The sequence below is a fragment of the Mastacembelus armatus genome, chromosome 19, assembly GCF_900324485.2.
Source record: "Mastacembelus armatus chromosome 19, fMasArm1.2, whole genome shotgun sequence".
Taxonomy (NCBI): Eukaryota; Metazoa; Chordata; class Actinopteri; order Synbranchiformes; family Mastacembelidae; genus Mastacembelus; species Mastacembelus armatus.
The window spans coordinates 18,727,806-18,744,328 of NC_046651.1; the positions used below are offsets into that span (position 1 = coordinate 18,727,806).

At 43.6% G+C, this 16,523-nt stretch overlaps 1 protein-coding gene across 1 annotated transcript in view; it reads left to right on the forward strand.

The window, feature by feature from the left end:
• Positions 1-16,263: 16,263 nt before the first annotated feature.
• grid1b (glutamate receptor, ionotropic, delta 1b) overlaps positions 16,264-16,523 on the forward strand; it is a 323,064-nt gene continuing 322,804 nt past the window's right edge. The window contains exon 1 of the mRNA XM_026315689.1: positions 16,264-16,345. Within this exon, the coding sequence (XP_026171474.1) occupies positions 16,264-16,345 (82 nt within the window). The remainder of the gene's footprint in view (positions 16,346-16,523) is intronic.

The following is a 16,523-nucleotide window of genomic DNA, read 5'->3' on the forward strand; positions in this document are numbered from 1 at the left end:
AAGTCAAGGCGTCATGTTCGGTGGAGAATTAGTGAACCGCAGAGGAAGTAAACAGGGAGCCGAGGCTATAGGAGTGCAATAATCAATAATTCATTTTCGGGATTTGTTCTGCTCTGCAAAGCCGACTGTATCCAGTTTGAGTCTGGCAGAAACCTTGGTGTGTTTTTAATCTCTTCCCATGGATGTAACAGCCTGAGACGATACTTCAGGCCCCTGGTGGGAACTAAAACACAAACACACCAGAGACGAGTTCATCTTTGTTCAAAGGGAGGACTAAAGCACAAGAAACAGACACTGAACAGGAAACTTTGAGAGGTTTAACACACAAGGACAGATACAGGTCCTGCCAGTTTAACCAGTGAGGAGGAGAAGCTTTAAGATTGTTTACTGGGGTAAAGAAGCAATAGCACCAAATGAAAATCCTCCACCACACGTGACGCCCTGCATTCCATGTTTACTCACGTAGCTTCATGCAGTGATGTGATTAGTGCTGTCGTAACTACTTCGGCCATGGACTGTGGAATGGTTGCGTCTAGGAAATGTGCCTAGTCCTCGTTGTTAAACAGTTACTTCTCAATAACTTTGCTGCTGAGTTTTGTGCACGCAACGAGTTCTCCAGCCATCACTTTCTGATTTGCTTAACTCACCTGATCTTTTTAATTTGAATCCAGTCAAAGTACGTGTGTGTGTGTGTGTGTGTATCCTGGGTGTTGTTGAAGTCCTGGATTTCCTTTATGTCCCCACCTGTGCCTGAGGCTCATCGTGGTCCAGGTTTCGCGCTAACTCCTCCTAATGAATAGTGAACGCTGTTGTCAGGGCTGATCAGACGCAGCAGCAGGGAGACGGGTGACGAGCGGGGCTGAGGGGGAGGCGGGGGAGCAGGGATACTTTAGTCAGGATGAGGAAAAAGTACTTTTGTTGGCATCGATCCACTTCTTCAACTTCGTGCCTCAGAACAGAAAGTACCAACACATGCCGACACAATCGGGTAGAAACTCAACACACATGGAAACTTTTTCTAACTGCACAAAAAAAATCTCCACTCACACACTAGTTCTGGGGCTGATCTCAGAACTATACAAAATACAGCAGCTCTGATTAATTACTGTATTGATTAATATTAAACGCACTAGCTATATAGAGACGTTAACGAAAAGCTAAAAACAACTCGACAACTATTAGATATTCCTTTTAAAATAACACAAATATTGACATGCACCTGCACTTAGTCTGTCAGTGTGCAACTGGTTTTTTACAGTGAACTGGGACAAACTAAAACCAGTGACTGGAGGGAGGGAAAGCTGAGCCTGCAAAGTCACGTTATGCTGTGGAAATTTTAAAAAGTCATCAATACTAACACAACATTTTAGTCTTTATTGCACCCCAGGACAGGGCCGTGACAGCACTAACTAAAACCACTCACAAACAAAAAAGCTTTTAGCAGAGTTTTATGGTCATTTAACAAAAAAGAAACACTGGTTTTGTGTTTGGCAGCAGTTTTCCACTTATTACAGTTTTTATTAACAGTAAGAAAATCCAACAGCAGCTCCTCTAAATCTCTCTGTTCTATATTCTTGTTTTGTGTAGTTCATGCACATTGTGCCAGACGTTTTCTCTGTGTCTTTGCTGTTTGATAGTGTGTGTCTTTTCTCCTGAGATACAGCAGCAGTGATCACAGTGATTGATGGAAATCATGCGGATGGGACACTCAGCCTTTGCAGTGTGGGATTCAGGAGCTCCAACAGCCAAAAACTGACTTTATTCAGGTTGATATGTGTGTTTTAACAGAGACACAGCAGTGACCTGACTCTGCACTGATGAATACATACAAATCCTATTGGCTGGTTAAAGTTCTGTTAATAACTTTGTGGTTTCTGTCTCTCTCTGCTCCACTTCCCCTTCACTCACAGACATTTCACTTCTACTTTCTGTTAATGTGTGTGCCGTTTGTCAGCACAGGGAAGGTTTCACTGAGCTCACCCTAAAATGTTAGTGATGTCACTAATATCTGGAAGCTAATCCCAGTTCAATGAGAGGTTATTCATAATACGCATGTTGGCACTGGGCGTCCTGGTTTTCAGCAGTTAAACTTTGAGAATTCAGAATATTTGCTGTATATATTCAAAGAGCCGTCAACAAGAAAAGAAAAATCTGCTTTTAAAAACTTAAATTCAGCTTTTTTTTTTTTTTTTTTTTTTTAAAGGTTGTATGAGAATAAGTTTATTCTGAGCTGGGAAATGTTAAATGTCTCTATATATGGATGGAGGTGACATTTAATATACAGACACACATGAGACATATTCACTGAGAAACACACACACACACACACACACACACACACACACCCTCACACACACACACACACACACACACACACACACACACACACACACACACACACACACACACACAGTGGGTCTAATCCTTCGTCACCAGGGCAACCAGACAGCGCAAAGCCAAATAACTGGCAGGGCACATAAACAAACCCGACCAATAGGAGGTGGCCTTGAGGCGAAGGGAAGCCACAGAGGGACTTCAAATGCACCACTCCTCCCTCTTCCAACGTTATTTTTCTTCTTCTTCTCCTTTTCTTCCCATTCATCAGTCCGTCTTTGTTGCTGGTGTCCACTTAGGGGCCACTCAGTCATCCTTGCTTTAGAAAATGGCTGAAGCTTAAAAGACAGAAACTTGCAGCCAAACGAGGGTTCACTTTCCAGCGGAGCTGAAGAGCATTTTTTTCAATGTCGGCTTTGTATTTGATTTCGACAATGTGGGTGAGGGAGGAAGGGATGTGAAAAAAAGAGAGAGAGAGATGGTGAGAAAGGAGCAGAGATGTTAAACAAAACAGGAATATTCTGATATAAGTGTCCCAGTAGGGAAAATGATGATTTATTTACTTTTCAGGCATCGTGTTTTCAAAAGAGTGAGACATCTTTCACTCTCACATCCTGGCATGAAGTGGCATTTGAGGAGAGCAAAAGTGTCGCAGCTTTAAATCCAAGCCGAGTTGGGAACTCAGAGTCCTTTCAGTGGAAGTAAGTAAATGTCAGACCAGTGGAGAGACGAGCCTTTTAATATGGTGCAGGCTTTGTTCTGCCATTATTTACAGTCAAGTGGGACAGGGGTTATATCAGGCGGTTCTTCATCCCTCACCCTACATGTCCACTGGAAGCAGTTCAGTCTGGTCAGTAGCAGCCATATTTTCTGCTGTTCAGCTCTTCTGCTTCATGTTTTTACCTTCATCTTCAACTTTAGTATCATAAACATTTTAGCTGGTCAGTGAGGCCTTGACATGGGCCCTTGAGCTTAGCTTAGAGTGCTAATGTGCTAATGCTAAGCAGAGAGATTATACCATAGTTTACCATGTTGAGCCTCTTGAAGTGTTAGCATGCTAATATTCACTAATGAGCAACTAAGGCCCAAGTACAGCTGAAGCTGGTGTGATTCTGAGAAACATCTAGAAACCTTCAGTAAACATTCAGGTCCAGCAGTTGTTGAGATATTTCGTCGTGAACTAACCGACTGACCGATGTTTCCAGAGCTGCAACACATAAATATACTTTTATGGGATCTGAGTTTGATGAGCTCGTAGTAGGAATGAAATGACAGGATTTTGAATATCACCCTATCACAGGCTGTATGGGTTGTTTGTTTACTGTGATTGTGCTCTTCCCTGGAGTGTTGTTGTTCTCTGGTTTTACCCACAATGCACCAGCTCAGTTTCTGCTGTCTGCGTGCCAGGTTTCCTGGACACTGAGCTCTCACTGAAGAACGTGGTGTGTGTGTGTGTGTATTCATGTAAATGATGGTTGGTGTGAACCTTGGGGTGAAAACTACAGAGCTCCTGTGGCGTTCTCCTTTCAGCTGCTCCAGTCCCTTCCTTCTTTCTTAGTGGGGAAACTGTGAAGAGGTTTTATTCGGTGTGTTGTTGCCAGTGTGATTGAGTCGCTGTAATCACTGCTATTATTCTCTCCAAGTTTTCATCTGAGATCTTTAACATTTCATCTAGTGAAATTGTACTTTTTAAAGCGCTGATCAAAACACCTGCACAAAAAAAATCCTGCGTCCTATTGTGGCACCGCTCATTCGCAAATCAACAATCTAGCAAATGAATAGCAAGAGCTCTTTTAATCAGTTTGACGCAGCCCTCTGGTCGATTAGTCCCTGTGCTGTGAAAATACCTTTGTATTGATGTAAAACCTAAACACTTTTTACTGATAGTACCTTTTAAAAGTTGAAAATGTGTACCCAACCCCCCACAGGCCCCTCTACGTGCTGTTCTGTTGTGCACCACTTTCATCTTCCCAGTTCATTTTCAGCATTTTCTTCATTTTGTCTCCTCCTTCAGTGTTTGTTCCTTTTTCTTCTGGATGTTTAGTGCTGCGCCGCTGTGTGCAACGAACACAATGCCCTGTAGTTCAGATAAATAAACGCCATGACTGAACAACAGGGGCCTGGAAGTGTGTGCTATGTGTTTCTATGCATATAAAAACCTTAACAACTTGTGGGAGTTTTTGCATGATAGTCCTACATGAGTGAGGAAATGAGAAGAGCTGCATGCTCACACACTTGCCCTCATGCTGTTTTTTCAGTGCAGGGACAGATCAATGCAGTGTAACTTCAGGGGACCACTTTGCAGCTTCTGTGTGCAGAACACCGTGAAGGAAACGCACTGAAACCTCTTTCAGACGTCTCTCTCAGAGCATCCACAATATTGTCGCTCTGTGGGCAACAGACGTCTCCAGGTGATAGTTGAGATTCTTTGCCGTGCGGCTCTGGACCGCCGTATGAGCGGTGATCACTGCTGTCCGAGGGTTTGGAAACTAATCAGTTGCTGTTTTGCAGCGATGCAGGCCCTGTTTAAAGCCACATGTCTTCCAGTGTCCAGGCCTGTGTGACTAATGCTGTGTCCATGAGGAGAGCTGCTGTTACAGTGCAGGACTCAGTACATGCCAATTCTGTCTGTTTGTGAGGAGCCACTGAGGCAGAAAATGGGGAAAATATAGAAAAAGGCTAAACAAATCCATGTGAGTCGAATGAGAATGAGGCAGAAGGAAGGGAAGACGAAGTCGGCAAGAAGTAGGAAACGGAGAGAGGAGCTAGAGGGAGTAGGAGAGTTAGGAAGGAGCTGATTCTGTTAGTCGTATCTTCAGTCATGCCTGAGGTTTTAAATCAGTCTCTCCTTCAGTGTTTGTTTCTCTAATTTGCTCTTTTCTTTCTCACTCAGCACACAAAGTAGTCACTGTATTGAAGAGCAGAGTTTCAGTTTCACTGAAATGACATGAGATTACAGAGCAGCCTGACAATAGAACCAGGTAGGAGAGGAGAGGAAGGTGTGTCACTCAGGTGAGATAAGCAGCTGCGGTGTTATTAATACCTGGCTGCTTGGTACGCAGAGCTGTCGACACTCATGCTGCTATAGTGTTATAGAACAGGAGAGAAAGGCACCATAACTCTGTGCTTTGTGTGCTCGTTATTTCAGACTTAATTAAACCCTCTGGATCTTTTGTCAAACATTAAAACCTTAAATTTCTTCAGATGCCAGGAGGTTTACAAGAATTCTGTATGCAAATAGAGACACAGGCATTTAAATGTTACAGGCAGCTCTGTGCCTTATTGGGAAATGTAATCACTTCTAAATACTTAATGTTGAAAGTGAAATATTTCACATCTGTGTGAAATGTGTATAAAATACGTCTCTTTGAAATTTTAAATATTCTGTTTTAAGTGAAAGCACTGAAAAACCGAACTACCTGCTAAAACTGAAGGTGTGATAAACCGAGAGTAATCAATGGAGGCTGCAGGAAGTGATCAGGTCATGTGACCCAGTGTGCATGAGTTCAGTGCCATAGATGAAGCGTTGTACACACTTCAGTATCCAGGGGGTAGGTCTTGGTAGTATTTAATGTCACTACCTGTTATCTGACTCTGTATTCATCCAGTCCACATAGAACATGTGAGGCTCATGTGGCACACAGACCCTGTGAACTCTGCTTTACTCCGTCCTTGCTGCACATGTCGTGTTGAGTAGACTTGATAATGAATTGTATTGTATCTGCTCCCCATCGACTGACCGCCTGCAGCAGACCATTCGGGGCCGACTCTGACCCAGACCCTGAGTTTGACTGAACTTGACGGACATTCTCATCGAGCGCTGAGCTTTTTTCATCTTCTTGTGACAGATTCTGTCCGTGCAGCGAAGGCACTTCATTACTAGCATCTTTTAATAGGAATTTAATGCAACCTAAACAGATGATGGGGAAACGTCAGGAAAAGCAGCTGCTGCTTTGTCACTTTCGACCCGGTGACGGGTGGATGGTGAGTGGTTTGTCTCTGTTAGTTGGTGGTTTATGGTGGTTATGGGCTAATTTACAGAACAGCTGTAGGTAGCAGAGTGTCCTGGAGGGGGAACACAACCTGTCTGTTAAATCTTTGTTAATGCCCCTTTAAATCTCAGGTTGCAAAAGGTGTCGGGAAACTTCTTTTAGGATCTCCTGGCCTTGAAAAGGTCAATTGTTTCAGTGCAGTTATGGATCACATCAGTTTTACTGTTCTGGTGTTTTCACTTTACATCTGCACATCCCATTTCCACCAGTCCACCATGAACCCTGAAATATCAATTGTTCGCAATGTGTTTATGTTTATTTAACTACAGAGCATTTTACTGCCAACACTTTAAAAGTAACAAGAAAATTGCAGCAATTATTTTAATGGGTAGTTTTCTGTCGGGGTGTTTCTGCCCACGTAAACGACCTGGGTTCTACAACTTCAGCCAGTTTTTTTGAATTTGCTCTTTCGATGAGTAATTAGGGTTTCATTGTTTCCCACTGTACCTGCAGTGTGTGGCGGCACATTTCTGAAAGCCTGGAGCTTATACATCATCTCCACGTCTCTTTCTCCACAAATATGAACTCTCCCATTGAGGCACCGTGAAAATGTGAATGACAGATTTTATTTTATAGTGAAATATTGGTCAATGTGTGTCCGTCTCTGCAGGCTAATGCCCCAACAGCTTCATCAAGCCCACGCTCTGTATTTGTGCCGTGCAGTCAGGGCTCCTCTCTGTCCTTATCTGACTACAGCAGCAAACGTGATGAATTTGAATGAATTCTACAGTCAGGACGGTATGTTAAGACGCCTGGAAGTAGCCAACAAGAAAAGTGTGTCTGTGCAATTACCCCTATCAATTATTTCCCCGTTCAACAGCGTATCAGACACAAGGAAGACTGATTCTTTCCACTGAATAGCTTCATTCCATCTTCTTTCCTCCATTAAAGCAAATTAAAAATGTAGACAAGAAACTTTAAGAAATGAATGTCTGGCAAAGAAGTGAATGCAAATTATTTTCAATATTAAAAGTGGGTTTTATTACCTTTGGGGAGATCTGTGGTAAATGAGAAAAATGCTCTAATATATCCTGTTACTGAGATTGATGATTATGTGGGTAATGTGGCCAAGTGACTCCATGATGAAGAACAACTTGAAGCGGAGATCTGGATACAGTACCACACAGTAATATTCATAAAGTCACATTAAAATTTCAGCAGCTTGTTTCCCACATGAGCTACATCACTTCCTTGTCGCCATCCTTCATAACAACAAGTGTGTTCGCTGTGGACGTTACCAAGGGCGAAGAAATGGATTTCTATGAACCGTGCAGACTTCTAGCAGCAGAAAACATCCTCTGCTAAAATAAACAGCCTGTCAGCACATCCACACCAAGCAGGGACCCTGTTGAAGCTGCCGTCTTATTGAGCTCCAGGCCTTTAACGGCTCCGTGACCTCTGGAGTGTCTATAGCAGAGTGGGGTAAGAAATGGGAATAAGAAGATGAGACTTTTCTCATTACAGAGCCAGAACAAATTTCACTTCTGCTGTTCGAACCTCAGGCAGTGTTTAAGAAAATATAAAAGCAGAAGAAACAGATGAGGTCTACCTGTTGTCCTCCTTTTTTTCTCAGTTGGGGAAATTCTTCTAAAATCAAACAGAATAACTTATGCCAGAAGCTTTCTTCAAATCCCTTCTCTCCTCTGAAGAGGGAAGTAACGCCCTGGAGTCCAGGTGCTGTTTGATCATTTTGGATTTGCTGTGCAGGCCTAACAGAAGCATAAACAGAAGGAGTGAAGCAAGAAAACAGATTGAGCGATAGCCTGCGAAGGACAATAGATGGAAGCACACAGCCGTGAGAAGCAGAAAGAGATCGAAGTGCATGCAAAAGATTTCCTACCTCAACCAGGGAGGACCAAGCCTCAACAATTTCTGCCTGGAAGTTCATCTCATTGTGTGGATTCTTTTTCACAGCTCGAGACAGCTTTTTCTTCTGCTCCTCCACTGCTGCTGCAGCCGCCTCTCCTTTAACATGATGGATAGTGTTCCCTGCCAGCGCTGAATCACAGTGCTCTCTACAGCTTTAGGACATTTACAGTTATTTGTAGGCTAAAAATCACATTCAGAGAGCAGCGATAACAGCTATTTGGTTGTTTATTCTTATGTTTATGGTCTTTGTTCACCTTGTTTATTCAGCTTTTTCCTCCTTCCTTGTCAAGAAGTTTGTTTTCTTCTCTTTTATTTAGTGCTGTCTCAACCAAAGGGGCCTGTAGGCAAAGTTAGAGTCCTTTTGTTTTGGTACAAATCAGGGAATGACTTATTCCAGTGCACTCACTCAGTGACTGGGTTCAGTCTTATGCATACAAACGATAATTTCTTAACCAAAACCTCCTTGGAAAAGTCATTTCCTTCACTTTTAAGGGATGCGCTGTAGAGAAGCATCAGCAAACTCACCCCTAACACATGTATTATGTCGTGTTTTAGGGTGAGATATATTTTAATCACAGTCTCTCTTCAGATCGAGTGGTCCAGACGGAGAAGTGACGAGGCCTCTCTCACCTCTGCAGCAGCCGTTTGTCAGAACAACAGCTCCACCTGAAAGGCCTCATAATGCTAACCAGTCATTTCAGTGCACTCTGCAAATTAAACTCCCACAGGGTGTGATCATTAGCCTGTGACAGATCACATTTTACCTGATGCTCCACAGTTTGCTGCCAAATAATAACATTCATCATGCAACATAATGCAAATTGCTCGCTTTATTCCTGTAATGGTGAAATTTGCATTAGTGGGGCAGTCATGAATGAAAATCATTAATCATTCCCAGAGAGACCTCATGTGTTAGCTGTTAGCTGCTGTGGTTATGGTGAGCTAACTAACTGACCCTGGGTTTACTTTGAACAAGTCCACTCAGGGTCGACTGTTTGCATCCTTTGACGTACGTCCAGACTGTAACTCTAACCTTATACCTTTATTACCTCATGTTCGTTGTTGAACAGGACGGACAGATCGTTTGTTTCTCAGTGACTTTCATAAACAGCCTGAACGAACGATTTCTTCTCCGTATCAGGATGAAGCTGCTGTTTTCAGAGCAAGAGGCAGACGAGGTTCATGGACACAGTGGAGCTCTGAGGCACTGAGGAAGACGATGTTATAGATTCAGTCTTGTCTGTTGGTTTTGGTCTTTTCGTGGACTGAACATCAGCAGACATGTTCTTTCACATTTTTCCCCTTTGGATCTTCCTGAACTCTAATGCTTTTCCTAACAGTATGTTCCTGTTCCGACCAGGTTTGTGTTCTTCATTACGACCTCAGCTGCCTGAGAAGCTCATCGACAAAACCCCAAAGAAGGTTCATCACACCGACAGCTGAGCCCAGTGCAGGGACAGGTGACACATCGCATTTGATAAATAAAGGTGAAGTAGTGGCCTCGCATTCGCACAATGACTTGACTCTTTCAGTGTCAGCATATGAAAATGTTGGGTCTCCAGTGACGTGGAGGTCTGAACCTTTTTAATGAGCAAACATGAAAAATAGTTTTGCTTGTTAGGACAAATGAGCTTGTTCTCTGTCCTGCTCCCACTCACCTCTTTTATATTGATAGTCTCACTCACTGTTTTAAATGAGCGAGAGGATAAGAGCAAGACGAACACATGAAGTGTCAGATTGCTTTCACACTCTCCTGTCTGATAAAGAACTTTATTAGAAGCAGTGAAAGAAACTTGTTTTGTACTAATGGCTCAAACACCTTCACTAAAAGCCTCTCACACCCCAACAGGAAGAAGAGAGAGAGATTGTTTGTTTTACAATATGCAGCAAGTGTCTATTCATTTTATGTTGGTAACGTTATTCCACTTCAGAAATTTTCATCTTGTGAGTTTGTCTAAACCTGATTCCTTAAACTGTCACTTCAAGATAATTTAGTTGTGCTAAAAAAAAAAAAAAAAGTTTCAAAGTAAAAGTCTTTATTGGACGCAAGTAAAACCTGCAGGCGGCTGCACGTGAAGCAAAAAAAAAAAAACCCAAACTGTTAGAAACCACAGCAGCGTGATTCAGATTGCAAACCAGCACTCTCGTCTCCAGCAGGACGGTGTGCAGTGGATTTTATTAAATGTTCTTCCAAAAACATCTTTTCTTTTCTAAATCACCCACTGAGGGAAAAGATCGTCTAATCAAACTCGAAATGTTTCTGACTGAGACGTGCAAGCAGAACAAGGTGCTGCTCTTCCAAAAATAGATGAGTTCAGTTCGTCACCAGACATTTCCTGACGTGAAAGCAGAATTATTCATTTTAGATTTCACTTGAAAAACAGATGAAAAAGCTTCTGGGTTCCAGTGATGGGAGTATTTATAGTAACTGCCCGGCCCCGCGCACACAGACCGTGATGCTCTGTGACGTGGTTTCTCGCTCTCGCTCTGCCCGTGTCTCTGCTGATGGCTGCGGCGTCTCGCTGCTCCCTGCGGCTCGGCCCAATCTGCACGGCGTTATTGCTTTGTTTGGAAAGTTGATTACTCCTCCACTGGTGGTTGAGGAAAGAATTCATTCAGCACATTCATTTGCCACCAATGTAATGTCTCCATGTCTGTGGGACCCCCAGTATTACATGTTTGAATGTAATGTTAGAACATGAAGTGTAGCTTTGACAAGCTGCAGAGCTTTGGCCCATTGTGTTTCTCTTGCAGCCCCCCCCCCCAGTAATTTGTGTACACTCCCTAAATGATCCTTTGTCTCTTCCACATATGTGCTCTGACTTTTCTCGCCCTCGTGTTCATCTTGCATTGCGAGCAGCTCTTGTTCTGCGGTACATGCTGTGCACAAAGGCCTTTCCTCTTTTTTAGTTTTCACAAAATAACTCAGTTAACCAGACTGTGACTTATACTGAACATTTTCAAAGCAAGCTCTGACTTTTCTTTTGGCTTTAATGTGATGCTCCCCCTGTAGGAGCTGCATATTTCATCAGTGAAGCAGAGAAAGGCAGCTTGGTTGGATGCAGGAGTTAGAAGGGGAGTGATTTTTGTTTTTTTTTTCTATTGTTACATTTTTACATTCATCATTAAACAGATGTTGTTTTGCTTTGGTACTTTAGGGGGTTTATTATGGTTTTGCACAATTTGGTAGCGTGGAAGAAAGTTAATGATCTGTTCGCCTCTCCTCCTGAAGAAAACAACCCCATATTTCAGCTGATTAAGACCTGGAGTTACTGCTAAGTGACCTCTAGTGGCCGCAGTAATTAAGACGGAGAAAAGCAGGACGTTGGTATCGAGCGACAGAGTCTGGATGGATGGACAGAACCTGGACATGAGAGACAGCTGCTTGTTTCCTGTAGGTTTTTTTGACCAACTGAACCAAATCCTTTATTATATCTCACCTGATGGTTCGAAGGTTGATCCTTTCCCAGACCGAACCAAACCAGACTGCGTCATGGTTGTTACTGAATGTGTGGTGCATTTCAGTGGGTCGTGTCTGAGCGTAGGGTTGAGTCCATTTTAAAGCACAGGCTCAGTGGATTGTGATGTTGACACATACCCACTTGTTTTGGCTAAACCAGGCTGCAGATCCTCATCAAAAGTCATGACACACACTCTCCTCACACCTTCCTTCTGATGGTTGGACAACCATGCCATATGAAGTTTTGACATCCCTGTGAGGACATTTACCCAAACTGAATGACCTGGTTCTGATGTCCATACACCTTTTTAAGCTGTGTGGTCCCACACAAGCCTCAGACGATTTGCACAAACACACACACACACACACACACACATATTGTCAGCTACTGTCAATATGAGAGTTGTGCAGGGAAGCAATGAAAGTGTGTAATGATGCTACCTGACAGCCCATTACACTGCAGAGAGATGAGGATGCAATTAGACTGTCATCCATGCTGGAGATACCACTGACAAAACAGATGGAAGGAGCGAAAGGAGAGGAGGTTTATTTTTGGAGGGAGAGGAGTCTTTTCAGGGTGAGCAGATGATTTTTGTGCAGACTGTTGATGTGATATAAAATGATTGAGAGATGATGATTATTGTGTGTGATCAGCTGTGTCATCCTGCGTCTGTTCGCCCTGAGTTGATTCAGCTGCTGAGTTTAAGGAAAGAGCTGAAGATTACGTTTCCATCAGGGAGAGAGAGAACGTCGCTCCACCTCTTCAGACTCTTCATCTTATTAATAAATCGGGGCTTTCATAACAAAAGCAAGACTTTAGTCAATGCAGCCTCAGACTCACTGACGCACCCGCTGTTCAGCCTCAGACGCACATTCAGTCTGAGTGCTCTACAGCAGAAGCTCCACAGATTTTTCAGCTTTAAGTGGCAGAGAACATGCAGCGACAGCATTTATGCAGACACAATAAAAATAATGAAATGCATTTTATGATTCAAGCAAACAAATGGTCAAAAATGAGCAATAGGGTGTATGTTAACACGGCACGAAAGTCGACTTGGAAAAGTTTGCAAAGTATTTGAGTTCACAGTAAACAGTCTCCAATACTTTATATGAAGGATCGACATGGTCAAATTTAACATGTCAACATTTGGAGTCATGTGGGGTTGGACTTTATCTGTCAGTTACTAACTGTTTACTGTCAATAATGCCTTAACATGTCTTTATATCTACGTACAGCTGCACTGTGGTGTATTAACCAGTGTTATATGTTTTATACTGGTAAGACAAATAACCCCACCTTTGTTTAGACTTTATTAAAGGACAGTGATGTGAAAGAAAACATTGATTGATTGATGCTCAAATAATTACTTGTTGTTATTCTGCATGTGTAATGGGGTGGAAATGTTTTCTATTCACATGTGATGTCTTTGTCTCTCCTTCAGAATAAAAGCCTGGCAGTAACAGCTTGTTGCCAGAAGGGGGTGTGATGCTCCACCAAAGGACAGTGACCCTGCTGCAACAGACCTGAGACTGTTCACCTGGGTTTGTGTGTATTATCCAATTAGCAGCATTCCTGTTGTAAGATAATGTAAAAGCAATATTTATTCACAAAATAATATAAACTTGTATTAATCTAATATCAGATTTAAATATGCTATAATCTCCAGGATGCCAAATTCATCATCTTCTAATACAAGCAGCTATGCCCTGATCTTTATAATAATGTTTTTAAGCTAGTGTGTTTTAAAAGGGTTGATTTGACTTTGTCTCCAGGTTTTGGACAAAGGCTACAGGCTTTTCTTTAGACAGCAACAAAACTCGCAGTGATGTGAACATAATCACTATGTTGTTTAGAAATGCCAATAATTCTAATGTACAGTTATTGATGTTTATACTGAATCTGTAAAAATATAGAATATTTTAAAGGATGAAAGTGCCACACGTTGGTGATGCTGAGTGTAGTGTTGACATATTGATCAGTGAAGATGAGGATGGTGATTAATCAGTTTTGATAATATGAATTTATGTTGGTTTATTGATCCCCATTGAGACAGATGAAGGTTACTGGAAAGTGTTGAAAATGACACTGTTGACATATTGACCTATTGAGAACAATGTGATGGGGATGAAATCACTGTGTGTTAAGTTGAGCTGGAACAGTAGATGACCCTGAGACACTGAACAGACCCGTTCGAGGTCATTAACAACATCACTGATCCTTCTAGGGCCTCATGAGCTCAGGGCCCACGCACAGGCTCTGATGACGTGCACACCTGTAAATTAAACTTGTTTATTGAAGGAGACTGAGTGAACAGAAAAGACATAAATACAAGTGAACACATGAAAAATACATCAGTGACAGAAAAACATCAAAGACTGAAAATACCTTTTATATGTTGAAAACATAAAATTTTAAATAGACTGGTTTGGAAATGTGTCTGTGCATGTAGGTGCAACATTTTCTTAATGTGTCATAAGTTATTCTGATTTTCACTTTTGTGGCTTCGTTTAATTTAATGAGAAAGCGTGAAGGACATTTTGGATTCTTAAATGAATTTGATATAAATGATAATTGTATAAAGAGACCGTTGTTACTGCATTTACTTTTTAACATATCTAAATGATTGGTGAGTATTTATCTGTTCTTCCATCTCATCAGCTACAGATTTGGGACTTGTGGGACTCCATAGAAAACAACTTAAGGTCTGAAGATGACAGCTGGATCCAGAGGTCGTGTCGTTTCCGGTTCTGGCGCTGAAGCTGTGGAGGATCCCACTTGCAGGCTTTACCTGTAGAGGTTCTGTGAAGGTCCGTCTCAGCCTTTTAGCCGAACTAGACTTAGCCGAACAATTAAAAGACATTTCTGATCAACTTTCATTCGCAAGAAATATCCTTTAATTGTAAGGTCAAGTGTAGCAATTTCCGGTTTCCGGCCTCTTCCCACCGAGTGAAGTCGATCCTCCGCCAAACATCACCTGGAATGACATCATGGGACAGGTCAGTGACGTCAGGTGCGCACACGTCGAGGATCAGTGACCTCATCAGTCAGAGACTGACATATCCCAGACTTGGTTGTCGTTGGTCTTGCAGCAAAGGCAGCTACCGCCAGACCCCCGCAGGTAGCGGCGTCCGTGCGTGAGAAGCGCTGCTGTTCACTTGGTGAAAACTCCCCTGGCTCGTCCCACCTCTCCTCTGCTCCCGTACCGGGACACCGCCAGGTCCAAGCATCCTAATCCCTCCCCAGCCCCCGCTGTCCCTCCTCACCCCGTTTGGTTTTAGACGCTTCGCTCCGTGTCTGGAAAATCCTCTAGGCAGCGCTGGGTGGGTTTTACGCACGCGGCGCATCCAAAGACACTGCCCGTCTTGTATCCGGACCCATGGGCGCAGCAGTAGTACCGAACCTGTAACGCATGTCGGAGTGGAGAGACATCTCTGTTAACGTGGAAACTGCTAGAAAAGACCCCGGGTGATCCTGTCCGTGCGCCGCGCGTCATCCCCAACCTGCCCGAGCTGCCGGCGGGGGAAATACCGCCTCATACCCGATGTCACATCACATCCGATGTTCACCAGGCTGCTGCAACAATACGCATTTATACTCAAATCAAAGTTTGTTGAAATGAAGAAGGGCATGGTGTCATTACAGAATATCCACATCTCCCTTTTTCAGAGAAAAGAGGGAAACGGGGCACAGTCGGTAATGAATTTACGCACGGATATCGAAGTCACAAGCAGGAGCAGAGTACCGCGATCCCACACATGCAACAGCTTCATTGCAACGCGGCGACGCAGCGGTGGCGGCTCCAATTGTCGGCGCTGAATAAACGAACTTCAGTCGGTGCGGGGAGCGCGTCCGGCGCGACGTGAATTGGAGCTTTACTCTCCGAGTCATCCTGTAAAACCTACCGACCAAGCAAGCGTCTGTCCGGGGTGCGACTGTCTGCGGCTCTCGCTCTCCGACTCGTCCGCGGTGCGCACCGGTTTCCATCCATCCATCCCCCCATCACTCCATCTCTCTCCATCTCCATCCCTCGTCTCTCTTTTCTCCGGTCGGGCTACCAGCGCCGTAGATAGAGGCTCTGCAGTCACGTGGGTCGGGGAGAAGAGAGAAGGAGGGAGAGAGAAAGAGAGAGCGTCCCTCCTCCTCCTCCTCCTCCGCAGTTTGCAGTGTGTTATGTCTCAGACTCGGAGGTAGAGACTCAGAGCTGCTCGTCCGGCGGATCTCAACCTCTGAAACAAACCCCCGGTGTCCTTTCTCATCCTTCCCAGCTTCCCTCCTCACTAAACCGGGTTTGTGGCCCTCCGGAGCCCCGGGAGCGTCTCTTTCTTTCTTTTTCTAACCTCCTCCTTCGTCTCGACACCGACCAACAGTTTGGTCCTTGGGATTTGGGTTTTTATTACTGTTGGTGGTGATTTCACTGAACCCTATTCCCCGCTGCTACCGCCGCTTTTACGCACCGACGCTTATTTTGGATTTTGCTCATCACTGGAGAAAAACACAAAAATCAGCGAGGTGGATCCGTGGATGCGCCTTTTTGGCTCAAACTGGAGATGGAGATGCTGATATTGTTATTTCATTCCCTGTGGATATTGCAGTGCAACACAGTGAGCGCCGACTCCATCATTCACATTGGTAAGACACGAAACCAGGGCTTCTTTTTTTTTGGTTTTGCTGTGCAGGGCTTTGGCTGCAGGGAGAGACAGGCTGGTGGCTCCGTGCAGGAACCACTTCACATACAAAATGTGAGCGGAAAAGCAGATTAATGATGCGTCTGTGAAAAACAGAGGTGTTCGGACTGAGTTATGGCAGA